The 14,054-nt window shown below is 41.1% G+C and overlaps 1 protein-coding gene across 1 annotated transcript; it reads left to right on the top strand.

The window, feature by feature from the left end:
* Window positions 1-661: 661 nt before the first annotated feature.
* On the top strand, window positions 662-13,434 carry LOC127334069 (suppressor of RPS4-RLD 1). Its single transcript, XM_051360483.2, has 23 exons — window positions 662-875; window positions 994-1,103; window positions 1,709-2,295; window positions 2,357-2,401; window positions 2,488-2,589; window positions 2,663-2,743; window positions 2,931-2,997; window positions 3,200-3,300; window positions 3,809-3,916; window positions 4,467-4,537; window positions 4,622-4,678; window positions 7,405-7,513; window positions 7,692-7,772; window positions 9,457-9,543; window positions 9,616-9,822; window positions 10,053-10,357; window positions 10,424-10,510; window positions 10,599-10,698; window positions 11,735-11,826; window positions 11,963-12,001; window positions 12,152-12,242; window positions 12,725-12,822; window positions 12,899-13,434. Exons 1-23 carry the CDS (start codon window positions 760-762, stop codon window positions 13,188-13,190), a joined length of 3,033 nt encoding a protein of 1,010 aa, XP_051216443.1. The 5' UTR covers window positions 662-759; the 3' UTR covers window positions 13,191-13,434.
* The last annotated feature ends 620 nt before the right edge of the window (window positions 13,435-14,054 follow it).

A 14,054-nucleotide genomic window follows, 5' to 3' on the forward strand; every position in this document is an offset into this window, starting at 1 on the left:
CGTTGTAACGGGATGAGATCAAAACATGAGTAGCCAATTACCAACACTAACATGAAGAAGAAAAACAAACATGTATAACTTTAAAACTAACAAGTTTAGAAATAGTTTCATAGATATATAATAAAACAAAAATGCAATACACAAGAAGAGAATACATCAGGTACATTTGATGTGTAGCGAGTTGCTTCCCTTTTTTTCTTAAAAAAATCACGCATCATCTCAGTTAACCGTATCATGTCTACTAAATCGAGCTTTACTACGACAAGCTTGTACGACTCAAATGGGGGAGGGGTCACTAGGTGGTTCAAGTATTTGTAGTTGTCACTAGGCGGTTCAAAGACCTTTATGTAAATTTTATTACTTTCAGGTTTTCTTGTATTGATGTTGAAGATTATGAATATATGGGTGATTCTTGGCAGAAAAGAAGTCATGTAGAGAAGGACTGCACCATGATTCAAAAAGATGCAGGGACCAAACCAGCAATAACCTCCAAATAGTTTTTTTACTTTTTGATTGAGGATAAGAAGAGCTACTGGTTCCTCGCAAAAAAATCAAAGCAAAAGAAAGAGAAGATCCAAAGCAAAGCACAATACAGTATCAACTACCTTAACAGAAAATCCGAAAAAGAGAAGGGTCCACGCGCTAAAGTCGCGCAGAACTCAGAGCAAGTGAGGTTCGCCCCCCTCAATTCTCAAAGGAAATCCTCTCATCCGCTCGTTTCCCCACCACGACCGCCTCCGGCGACCTATCGCCGCCGCCATGGGCTCCGACCGCGGGGAGCTGGCGCGCCTCTGCAGCGGTCGCAACTGGTCCAAGGCCATCCGCCTGCTCGACTCCATCCTCGCCCGTTCCCCATCCTCCATCCACGACCTCTGGTACACTGCTTTCTCCTTCCTCCTTCCCCGATCTGCTCCCGCGGCCGCGGGGTCTTTGATCTACAACTCTAGGGTTATGACTCTGTGATCCCGAATTTGCCTTCCTCCCCACTCGCAGCAACCGGGCCTTCTGCTATTCCCAGCTCGAGCTCCACAAACACGTCGTCAGAGACTGCGACCGCGCTCTGCAGCTCGACCCAGCGCTGCTCCAGGCGTACGTCCTCAAAGGTATTGTCTTTTGCTGCTCCCTATCTGCATCCTTCTATTACTACTTCCTCCCCCTGCTGCAGTAGTGGATTTGCCTTGCCTGGTCTACTTCTGGAGATGAACTGCCGCTGCTAGATGTATCTGGTGGTGGTAGTCAATCCCATCATATTTTGTTAGTGCGACCTTAATGCTTAGGTCTCGCTGTTTCCTATGTAGTTTGTAGATGCCTCATGTATTGAAGAGTGTAGTAGTACCTTTATGAGCGTGTAATTCCCCTGTTTGTGTATTGCTGCAAGTAATCGAGATCTCTTTCTAAGAAACTTCTGCTCAGAAGAGCAAGACCGAAGTGTGTTGCTACAGTTATTGGATACACATGGAGGTGTGGATAATGATGATTTGATTAAAAAATCAAAACAAAACTTAAGTTGATGTGTTTCGTGCTCACTGTTGAAGCCTCTGAGGTACCTTACTACTATGATCCAGAGAACACCTGAATGACAATGTTTTCCCATTTGCAGCTTCCCTAGGCGCTGTCCGCCACTGTTGTTTTATGTACACGTACCTCTTGTGTTTTCGAAGTAAATGCCACCATTAACTTCTACACCATTATTGCTATTTTTAATCAGGCAAGGCACTGTGTGCACTAGGGAAAAATGAGGAAGCTTTGGTTGCTTGGGAGCAAGGACATGAAGTTGCTGTCCGTGACACAATTGACCTGAAACAGTTGCTGGAATTGGAAGAATTGGTTTCCTCTGTTAAAATATGCGAGACGGTTGAGTGTGAAGACGTTGTGGATGCATCACCATGTGATACCAAAGTTGTTATCTCAGAAGATCGTTTCATTGACACGTCATTCACTGCAGCTACAACTGATACGAAAACTGTTGTTTGTGAAGAGCATATTGGAAATTCTGAAGCTTCATCAAATGGTGATACGATGTTACCTAACAACAGTATAGACCATAAAGATTCTAGCAGTCCAGCCAAAGACACCATGGTGACACATCAAACTCCCAAGAAACAACCAAAGTTGGTTAAGAAAAAGAAGGCAAAAGGTAAAAAGAAAAAAAAGAACCAAGCTGAAGATTCGGAAGACAGAAGTAGCAGTTCGGATGACACCATAACACTAGACCAAGCATTGTTTGCTACGAAAGTATCAAAATCATCCAAATCCATAAGTTTGGATTTCCGACTTTCCCGAGGCATTGCACAGGTATTTTAGATAGAGATGAAATATTAATATCTTGAACTTTATCTGAAGTGCATCTTTTCAGGTAAATGAAGGAAGGTATGACCAAGCAATATCCATTTTTGATCAGGTTTTGTTATCGTCTATTATCACTTTTCTTTTGTTTATCCTCTCTAATCAGCAAAGGAACCTGATAGTCAGCATTGACATCTTTAGATACTGCGGGAAACTCCAACTTATCCTGAGGCACTGATTGGGAGAGGTACAGCTTATGCATTTCAAAGAGAATTGGACTCTGCTATTTCTGACTTCACCAAGGTAGAACTTCTAAATTCAGAACTTTCTCTATCCTGTTGTCTAAAATAATCTCATGTCCTTACCTCATTGGTAGGCTATAGATTCGAACCCATCAGCTGGGGAGGCATGGAAGCGGCGGGGACAAGCTCGTGCTGCTTTAGGAGAATTCGTTGAGGCAAGCTTACTATATATGTGTAAAATTTAAAACTGATGCAGGCTTTGTCTGTAAAGACAGACTACTATATGTCAGAAAACTGTTGACATTTTATGGTAGTAATTACTTACTTGCATTGTAAGCGCAACAGAAATTAATAAACATGTAATTATATGCATATATTGCATTTTAATCCTTTTCTTTTCAGGCTATTGACGACTTGAGTAAAGCATTGGAATTTGAACCAGATTCTCCTGATATTTTACATGAAAGGGGTTAGTTTTTTTTCTCTACCAACGGTTGTTGAATCTCATTCTCATGTCCGCCAATGCCATTTGTGGTATATCTTTTGATGATTCAAAGATAGTCGGACTTTGTGATGAATTCTTGCGATCTTGCAGTTTAGTAACGAAGTGGTATATCTAGTTTGTTAGAGCACACTTGTGTACCCTGATAGCACATACTGGACAATTGTAGGAATTGTGAACTTCAAATTCAAGGACTACGATGCCGCAGTCGAAGATCTTTCAACATGTGTGAAGCGTGACAAGAAAAACAGCTCTGCCCACACTTATTTAGTAAGCAAATGCTGTCTTTGATCCCATATCCAGGATCTTCAAATTCTTTCTTACAAAATTAAATGGAAATACTTCTGCTATGCACCAGATTGGAATTTTCTTTGGTCGAAAATAAGGGGAGTTTCTTTCACTATTCGATCCTACTTTAGGTGTAATGTTAAGAGTAGTCAATGAAGTTCTTCTGTAAAATCCCTTTTCTTTGTAATTTACTTCACAATCTGCGATTGGCCAAGCTAAATTCCATGTCAGAATCCCCTTAGAATTTAAGTACACATTCCTAAAAGCCATAAAACCTTGAGCAAATGTTTTCTCATGAACTTGGAGTATTGCAGCAATTTTTAAATTTTGGTCAGTTGTGAGACAGCAACTGATCTCCCTTGTGTAAGCTTTAGTGGCATGTGAGAGAATGCAATTTTCTTTTGGTATTTGAATGAGTGCCATTAGGTATTTACTGCTTTGAAGATTCTTTTGCTACTACTTCAGAATAATATTCTTTGTATTGCTATAGGGTCTTACTCTTTCAGCAGTTGGAGAGTATAAGCGTGCCGAAGACGAGCATCTCCTTGGCATAAAATATGATGGGAGTTTTCTTGACAGTTGGGCTCACCTTTCTCAGGTTTATTCCAGGATCTAGAGATCTTTGTGCTGCCATGTCTTCTATATTCTTATCCAGTTACATATCTATGCACACATTTCCATATTCTAGGGGTTATAGCTATGCTGTTTAAGATCGCTACTAGTTGCAGTTGCTTCATTCTGTGTAGCAAATTCAGCCTACAGTCAATTCTACTTGCATGAAAATGACGCGCACATGATAATTTCCCTCACATGAAAGATTCTGATATGTTGTCGAACTACTGGTATAAGACTGGCAATATCTGTAGCTTATTAACTACATGAAATAACTCCCCTTGCTATAGGTGCAAAGTGCTATTGAAGAGTCTAGCAGGTCTTTTAGTTTTAAGCAAAATCTAGTGAACAATAGTGTAATTGAAGAGTATACTCTTGCACGTCTCCTGTTTTAGAAGAGGGATCAGATATTAGCGTAGGTATATAGCTTTCTCTTATCAAGTATATGCTTGTGTTTCTCTGTATTATGCAAGAAGCACATTTATTCTTTGGGGAGTAACTGATTAATTGCCACTGTGTGGCGTCTTCTGTTGTAGCTTTATCTTGATTTGGCTTATCCAGAAAAGATGCTGAGTAACCTTGAGAAAGTTCTTCAAATTGATTCAAGGTGAATTTCAGTGTTCATTATCGTTATTTCTTTTTCCTAACTGGATTGTTTATTTTTCCTCGACTGATTTACTGATTATTCTAGGTTTTCAAAAGCATACCATCTACGTGGAATTCTCTACCATGGAATGGGTAGGCATAGGTAATACCTCTTGCTGATACTTGTCTCTTTTTAATATGTTAAACTAGGAAATTTGCCCGTGCGTTGCTACGGGTTAATTTTTGCTAAACATTGTTTTAGGACATGGAACACAATTTTTAGAAGGAAAACATCATTTACCAAAATAAACGACGCGATAACTTTAAACAATCATAACACATTTTGATGCGATAATCCAGAAAAAGTATTGATGTTAGACAATCTAAGCAGAGTATCTTTGAGCTTTGAAGTATGAACGTGGACTGCAAACTCAAGCATTCATCAAACAAAATCTTGGTGTAATTAAACTAATCAATCTACACAATAAAGAAGTGGCCAATATTTTTTTATTTAACAGATCCACATAGAGAAGAAATAATAATTCATATGTAACATAAAGAAAAAACGCATAAAATAGTATTTGAGAAAAATCTTAATTTATCAGCAAGTTTCCAATACGTACATATGGACCATACCTGAGTGGACACCAGAAGGATTAAACATCAGATTAAGAAAATTATATGCCGGCAGGCTCTACAAGAGCGAACCACAACCTCGAATTGCTGTAACGATTCAGATATCTATATAAGACCATAGTGATAAGCGTTGCCATTGAATAAAAATCTGGACATAACCGATGGTTGTTGCCAACATGAAGAGTATTTCTGCCTTCCTGGAGATGTATTTGGAATACCAAAAGAATTTCGCCAACTCTCACTATAGTATGAAAGACGGTGACATAACCAAAATATTTTAGCTGGCCAACCACACTTCATCAATATGATTCAGCGTGCTTCTTCTGAGTTCTGATTGTGGTTGTCTTCTGTCTCCCAAGAAGAGTCATGAACGGATGAACCCTATTATCTATCTCAACTGATCTACAACTTTGCACTTGTACCTCCCCTTTTCAACAATTTCGAGAATATTACATAGTCACCACCATGAGAATCATCCAGCTCAAAAATCCTTTGAAATCCTCGTTTTGCAAGAGCAACCGCCACATGGCTTCCACAAGCAGAAAGTAGCGTCCTCCATAAGATGGAGGTCGGCTTTATCGGCAGTTCGTCAATGAACTTGCAAGTCTTCTGAAGCTGACCTGATCGAGCTAGCAAATCAATCACACAACCGCATTGCCTACACCAGGAACGACCCCATGCACTGGCTTGTGCTGTCGAAGTATTCATCGTATGAGACAACGCGCTACTCCCTGTCCACGCTGAAGAAAATCATTCACGCGTCCCGCTCGGCCAAGCACTCCTCGAGCGACGGGAAGAATCTCAGCCCGGACCTCGTTGGATGGCGGTGCGGCAGCATGATGAGTGGCAACCACGCGGTGAGGAATCCCTGAGTGCACGAGTAGCCCCGGAACTTCCGGCGGCCAATTTTCTGTCAAGGAAGCGCATAGCTCACAAGGTAGAGCACGGAGCTTATTGCCTGGAGCGCCTCCAGCCCTCCAGCGGCGCACCAGGTGGTTGCGAGGACGACATCCAGGATCCCAATCCAGGGTCTCCAGCCCAGCTGACCTCCCATTGTTGTTTTCCAATCTCTGCACCAACGCTGCCTCGTCTTTATCGCCCGTCCCGCTGCTGAAGTCGCTCGCACGTTGTAGGATGCAGGGGATGGGGAGGCGGGGTCTGTAGGAATTCTGATCGGGCCACGCCGGCACCATCCGACGGCAGGGGAACCGGAGGCATGCAAGGCACTGGCCGGCGGCGCAGGTGGATCGGGCCTCGCGTGAGAGATCGATTTCCAGACAAGATGATACTCCGCCTATTAAACGAGTATATAGAAACAGGTAGCTGCTAGGCTAGCCTGGTCCGGATCGTATTCCTATTAACTGAGTCGTGCAAAGAAATTAACAACACGACGGACGACGGATAAAGCTAATATGACGGACGAAACGGACCAAACCACGGAAACGCTTCTTCCTTTATTATTAGGTATAGATAGTCTTTGAGATAATTGACTTCTCTGTACACCGACATGTGGTGCTATTTAAATAAAGAAATGTGTTAAGTTGTGTTTATATCGCCATGCAAACATCCACATGTTAATGTTTGAATTATTTCTCTTACAGTTTTATAGTTACTGTTGTCTGTTCAGAAAAATGGTTATATCCCCCTGGAAGTATTTATATATAGTTGGGTATAATTCTATTGCCATATTTTCATCATGATTTATGGAATTAAACTTATGCATATTCAGTTTTTTCTGCATACTTTTGGATGTTGACTATTTGATGTGCTAGCCCGTATCCTATGATGAATGTTGACTTCAATGTGATTGTAGCTTGTAAGGCCTTTATTCCTTTCGTTTGCTGTACGGTTTGGTGTTTAGTGGATTAGTTGCAGGGACACAATGTCCCATTGTGTTGGGAGCAAAAGTGGGTTTAGTTAAACATACGCCACAATGTTGATATTCATAGCCATTGGACTATTAGGTTTATCTTCTATTCTGGACCTCTTACTACCCCTTACTTGGATACCATGATAGAACTAGAATTGGAAACATTATTGGTCAACCTTTTACAATAGTTATCTTTTTGGTACAATTTGCTATAGGCATCTTGAAATTTGGTTTTGAACTCAATGATATCTTCTAATACATGAGTGAGCTGTTCCGACAGATAGATTGCTTTCTTTGGTAGTGGTTATGACTAAACTCTTATCCTAGTTCTCATCTCAAACTGCTAGCTTGCCAAGTTCCCCCTTAACATAATCTTTGTGCAGGAGTGCTATTAAAGAACTATCAATTGCTTTGACATATGATGGTTCAAGTATTGAGTGCTTATACCTGCGTGCCTCTTGCAATCATGCAATTGGAGAATATAAGTCTGCGGTACGTGCCTTCATATTTTCTGTAGTCAATGCTAATAAATTTATCAGAAGTGCCGAGGATCCTGCTGCACGACTTCAGCTACACTTTCTTTTTCACCATATGCTACAGTTCTCCGCAAATTTATCGCTGTTTTTTTGCTTTACTCTTGATGTTCACATCTTTTTTTTTTCCTTTGAAGATCAAAGATTATGATGACGTACTCGATCTGGAGCTTGATTCCATGGATAAATTTGTGCTGCAATGTTTGGCATTCTATCAGGTGCGCACTTTATTCTTTTCCAGTTCTTTTTGCGTGGAGCTTGTTCTTTATGTCAGAAGCCAGGATAGTATATTTCTGTGATCTCAAAATCTCAAATCCATGTAAGATGTGAACATGCAAAAGAACATGTTTTGTGTCCCTGTTTCTACAAAAGTCTCAAACACATCTTAGCATTTTTTGAAATCCACACCAGCTACTAGAGTTGTGGCCTATCTTTAATTTGGGAGCCTAAAGAAAAAGAAGTGAAGGATTACATATACAGGTCCTCTTTTTCAGAGGATTGTTTTTAGGATTTCAATCTGAGGAATCTACCCTATATAGGTTTTGTAAGATTAGAAAACTTGGGACTTTTCCTACGGGCAACTAACTTTGCACTTTTCCTATGGTTAATGAGTTACCTATGTTTCTTCCATGGTGTAAAGAAACATCCTTTGGTGTCAGTTCCTGTGACTGAAAAAGGAATACCATTACAATTCCGCTTATCTGGAATCCTGTGAATAAAAGACTGTTGCATCTTTTTGGATGTTGAAATTGGGTTGAAGATTTGGGAATTTTAATAGTTCCTTACCCATATTTGTTGTTTGGAAAGCAGTAGAACAGGAATTGGAATGAGAGGCCCAGTTCCCCATATTTTTGTTGAACTAGAACAACTACGGAGCTAGACCTTTCTAAATTGCAAGGAAATGGTTATTGCACCTCCCTTTTAACTTACAGACCAGCTCCAGTGCAATGCTGCTTCTAGCAACTCATGTAAAGCGTCGACCTACTGCCGGTGGCAAGCTTCTATTGGCTCACTGCCTGCGGAGACTCCCATTGATCCACCGACACTGGTGTACTCCCATCGGCCTGTTGCCGAGGCCCCCTCATCTTCCTTCCACCACTCATCCTGTTTACTGGCGCACTGATGGCGCCCAGCCTGTCAGAATTCCAAATTGGAGGTCGTTGCATGCTATCCGCGAGCTCCAGATCTTCAGACCGCCACCTCCCCAGATCCAGCTCAGCACCTCTAGAGGTCACATCTGGAGTAAGTGGGTAAAGTTCTCAGTCCTCATTGTGAGGTGACATGTGGCCACTGGAGTCCTTTGAGGTCATTAGAGTTGCTGATATCGGATACTAGGGCAGGGACAGCCATGGCTGACAAGAGCATCATGGAGAATTTGAGAAGAGGAAAGAAGAGCGACATAAGTTGTTGATTTCCTGATAAATAATGGTAGAAAGCAGCCAAACAGAAAATAGAAGCAGGCTGTGGTTGGCTAAGGTGGCTTGTTTCATTTCCAAATAGCTGTTTTCTTGGCTACTAATTCAAAAAAAGAACCATGTTTCATTTCCATTTCCACCTGACATTGCATTGCAATCCTAATATCCACAGACCATTTGAGTTCGAACATCCAAACGGACTAGCATACAGAGCTTGTTAAGTCATCACTCGTCTTTTACAAGGTCAACCTCCTGTTTGTGTAGACGGTGAATATTTATTTTTCAGGCAGTCTTGGCTGCTATTCTCTTGCAACAATAGCATGCCTCTTGCCTCAGTCCCAGCAGCTTTTTATCTAATGTAGATATTTTATTTGGCCTGGCTCTTTGGTGGGGTTTTCTTTTTACTGCCTTTTTACTCCTTAGTATTTAGGGTCATATTATCATTTCTATGCTAACCATGTTTTTTTTACCTTTTTACTTATTGCAGAAGGAAATTGCTCTATATACTGCTTCAAAGGCCAATTTAGAGTTCTCTCAGTTCAACATTGATGATGATGTTGACCCATTATTCAAGGTTAAAATCTATCTTTTAAATCCACTGCATAATCTTTCTGGTGCATCAATTAAACTTCTATGTGGACAATAGGAATATTGGTGCAAACGACTGCACCCGAAAAATGTGGCCGAAAAGGTTTATCGCCAACCACCATTACGGATCTCACTACGAAGTGGTCGCCTTAACAAGCAAGATTTCAAGTTCACAAAGCATCAAACCAGTCTTCTCCTAGCCGCTGATTCAATTGGGAAGAAAATTCAGTATAATTGCCTCGGCTTCTTGCCAAATCAACGTCAGGTATCCTTCCCGGTGGCTCTGCAGATTATGCAAATGTTAAACTTATCTGAGGCATAGAACACACTCGTTGATAATATTGGTGGACTATATTCAGCCTAGTTTTATAACTTCTAGATTCATTTGGAGAATTTCAAAGGGTTCCATATTCTGATGCTTTGCTTCATCACCATTCTGTTAAAAAAATCTTTAAGGGGCAGCAGTTCTAATGAGACTTTATTTTCCTTTTGTAGTACCGAATGGCTGGTTTAGCTGCTATTGAGATTGCTCAGAAAGTTTCCAAGGCTTGGCGCTTTCTGAGAAACCCAAAGAATAGTGCAAAGTTAGTTAGGAGAAGGGATAAGCTTAACATGAGCGTAAACAGGGGTGGTTATTGTAGCACCAGTAATTTGTCTGCTGGATCACCAACATCTAGTCCAAGTGAGGAAAGAGTTTCGTCTGGGATTTCTCTCTCCTGGCAGGATGTCTATAATATTGCTGTCAAGTGGCGACAGATATCTGAACCTTGTGATCCAGTTCTTTGGGTAAATAAGCTAAGGTGAGTACTTGCGTAAGGAGTGACCTTTTAGTCATTTTCTTGCCTAACTTTTATTTTGCTATACAGTGAAGAATTTAATACTGGATTTGGGTCTCACACCCCATTGCTTCTTGGTCAAGCAAGAATTGTTCGTTACTATCCATATTACTTAAGGTTTGTAGATACCCATTATTTTACTTTGCAGTGTGGTTATTTGTGGTCAACCACTAATAGTCCTAGATTATCTTCTTTTACATGGCAGAACTTTGGAAGCTGCGAAATCCATTATGCTTGACTTGAAGTATGTCAATAATGCAGAGGATCGCGCAATATTTCTTACCGATATTGACAAGTTAAAAAAGGTAAGCTGCGCCATGATCTGTTCAGTGCCATGAGTGCATGATCATATCAATTTTATCCTTCATATGGAGCTTCATTTCATACTCCCTCCGTCCCAAATAGGATGTTGCAGATTTGTCTAAATTCGGATGTATTTAGACACTATTTAGGGTATAGATACAGGAAAGGGATTTGGTGCACATAGGCACCAGTGCTCCCTTCAATTTCAGATTTTTGAAAATTTCAAAACCTCACAATTTAATGTTTTCAGAAATTATGGCGTTAAATATGTAGATAGATATGTACATGAAAGTGTATGCAAAAAAGTCTCGATAAAAAATACTTAAAATTTTGGGAAATACAAAAAAAAAAACAAATTTCTGATAAAAGGATACACTATTGTAGTACTGTTGTACTACCATTTACTGTCAGAAATTTCTCTTTTTTATATTGTTCAAAATACGAAGTATTTTTTAACGGACTTTTTTGCATACACCCCTCCCGTATATATCTATCTATATATTTAACGCCATAATTTTTTGAAACTTAGAAACGTGTGGTTTTAAAATTTTCAAAAATCTGAAAGTGAAGAGAGCATTGGTGCCCATGTGTCAAAGGCACTTTCCGATAGATACATCCGAATTTAGATAAATCTGCGACATCTTTTTCGGGACGGAGGGAGTATTCTTTTTAGAAGTCAAGCAAACTCCTTTTATTTCTAGCGCATGCCACATCGAGGTTAGAAAGCTCCAAGAGAGAAATCAGGTGCTATAGCTCTAGAAAAAAAATCTGCTATTGTTATAGCTCTAGAAAAAAAGCTGCTATTGCTCCATCACAACTATATCTACCAAATAAGCGAAATAGTGATAACCAATCAGATCTGAAATCTCAAAGGATTGATTTCCTCTTGGATGCGTTGAATAGGTTACCTAGGAGTTGTCTCATTTTCATAGTATGCTTTGCTTGTCATATCACTCTTCTGCTTCTGGTGGTTCACTTGAAGCTTACTATATCATCTTTGCAAACTGACCAATGTTCTGATGCAAATAAAACCTGCAGATAGAAGTTGCTTCATCATGCTCGGATTTGTACAATGTAGTTGGTGAAACCTACTGGGTTGCTACTAGATGTGACAGCATTGCGTTTCAGGGGTAATGAAACTCTTTAGCTTGTCTGAATATCTATTATTAGTATTCATGATAGCTCTCATGCCAAACTGCAGCATACTTCATAATAGCATTATACCATCCTTGTGCTTATTTAATAATACAACATAACCTCTTTCAGGAGGCGTCTTGAAGGGACAAGAATAACCACTCAAAATGTGTAAGTTGTTTGTACTACCTCTATACCCTCCCACAGATGAAGACGACGACCAATACCATACACATTTGGGCCCAGCGCCCATACCCATATGATAGATTTGCTTCCGTTACCCTCTTGCAATCATGCTTACTTGTGTTCATGGCATTACAGGGGCGAATTAGCATTTGACTTCGCAATACGAACTCCTTGTACATCATCTAGATGGGAGGAATATCAGGAAGAAATGACTGCAGCTTGGGAGGTACGGTTTAGATTTATTCTTCTTTTTGGTGCCCCTCTTGAGTAATACCTGATAGGGCCAGGCTGTAGTCTACACGTGTGAACTTACAACCTCCTCCCCTCCTGTGCTGCCATCCTGACCACCGCCTCCTCACTTCATCATTCTCTGGTGCCTTGCCTCCTCCTCTCTCACTTCTGCTCCTAGATATATCTGCCACCGACGGTGTTGACGTCAAGTTGGGGTGCCAGCATGACCCGAGCCGAATCATGCCTTCATCTTATCCCATCACCCTAAAGATTTGTTACCAAATGTCCAGTAGGAAGATTTGTTAGCAAACCTTTGAAATATGCTCTGTTATATCCTGTTGTGTCGGTATTTTCGGAAGCCTTGTTACTTCAAATCAGTTGCAATTTGAAAGAGTTTTAAGTTGTAGTAGACCAGTTGTATTTGCACCTGTGTAACATCTAGAGTTGGAGACAGGCTAATAATTATGTTGTCTGCAGGCCATTTGCGAGGCGTATTGTAGTGACCCGAATCCCACACGGGATTCCAATGCACTTGATGCTGTGAAGGCGGCAATATTGCGCATGACATATTACTGGTACAGATTGTAAACTTCAACTCCGCTTTATCTGCCACCGAAAATGGAATGCCAATCAGTTAGTGGGAATTTGCAGGTACAACTTTATGCCACTCTCCAGAGGCTCCTCGGTTGTTGGCTATGTGGTGTTGCTCGGCTTATTCCTCGCAGCAAGTATGGATGTGACAGCAAGTATCCCACCAGGGGTTCAGGTCGACTGGGAGGCGATCCTGTCCCCAGACCCTGGCACGTTTGTCGAAGCTGTCAAGCCCTGGCTGTACCCATCTGTAAAGATGAGCAAGAGCCTGAAAGATTACGCGGATGTCAGCGTGGCTTTCGGCACGACAGGATCGGTCGTAGCAGCCTTGACTTGTGTCGACGACCCATAAGTTGTGAATGTTTCAGCAAACGTTAGTTGTCTTTGGTTGTTTTTTTTTTTCCTTTGTTTGACCAATAAATTCCTGTGGTTTGGTTTCGATTTGAATTATTATTTCTGCAAATGTTGTAACTTAAATAATAAAGTTTATTCTTTACTCACTCGAACGATTGTTCTTTGTAACTTGTAACAAATAATACATGAAACATAGGCTTGCCTAAAGGATATTTATGGTACGGAGTATCTATTATTTCTAATTGCACGCACCTGGTCATTTCGTCATGCTCGAAATCGTTTTATTTCGGCTGGAGACGTGACGACGCATTATTTATCAATCTTTGGCGTAATGCATACATGTTAACTGAGCTAGAGTGTCTCCTTGCAAGACAACATCGGGTATCAGACTATCCGTGCAGGCTAACGTGACCAGAAACAGCAAGGCGTCCATGCTCGTACGTACGCCTCTCCTTCTCTAGGCCAAAGCATCATCGTCGAAGAGGAGGAACCTTGGGCCTTGGCGACGTTGACGCAGTCGCAGTTGGTTGTGGACGAAGTACGCTGATCATAGCGATCACTGCCACTATACGTCTATACCCGCCACTGCCCTCGGAGGTGCACCAGTTGAACAAAAATCGTTGCTGTTAAGAGCCAATGAGGAGGGGGTGAGCAGGAAATCGGGGTCCCTGCTATACCCGCGAGGAAGGCGGGGGCACGGTTCGGCGATACAAGAGCTAGTTTTTATGTTGATGATGCCAGCCATTCCTTAACCTACAAAGGAAGGCATGGTGGCCACTCAAAGAGTTCTACATACTTCTAGAGAAATTTTGGGGCTCAAAGGAAATCAGAAAAAACGTGTTGTCTATCCTATCCAGTGCAT

This window comes from Lolium perenne, chromosome 2 (genome assembly GCF_019359855.2).
Source record: "Lolium perenne isolate Kyuss_39 chromosome 2, Kyuss_2.0, whole genome shotgun sequence".
NCBI lineage: Eukaryota > Viridiplantae > Streptophyta > Magnoliopsida > Poales > Poaceae > Lolium > Lolium perenne.

Coding starts and splice junctions, on each gene's coding strand:
- LOC127334069 (XM_051360483.2), top strand. CDS start 760: ATGGGCTCCGACCGCGGGGAGCTGGCGCGCCTCTGCAGCGGTCGCAAC. Junction 7,514..7,691: donor TTGGAGAATATAAGTCTGCG/GTACGTGCCTTC, acceptor TTTCCTTTGAAG/ATCAAAGATTATGATGACGT. Junction 9,544..9,615: donor ATGTTGACCCATTATTCAAG/GTTAAAATCTAT, acceptor TGTGGACAATAG/GAATATTGGTGCAAACGACT.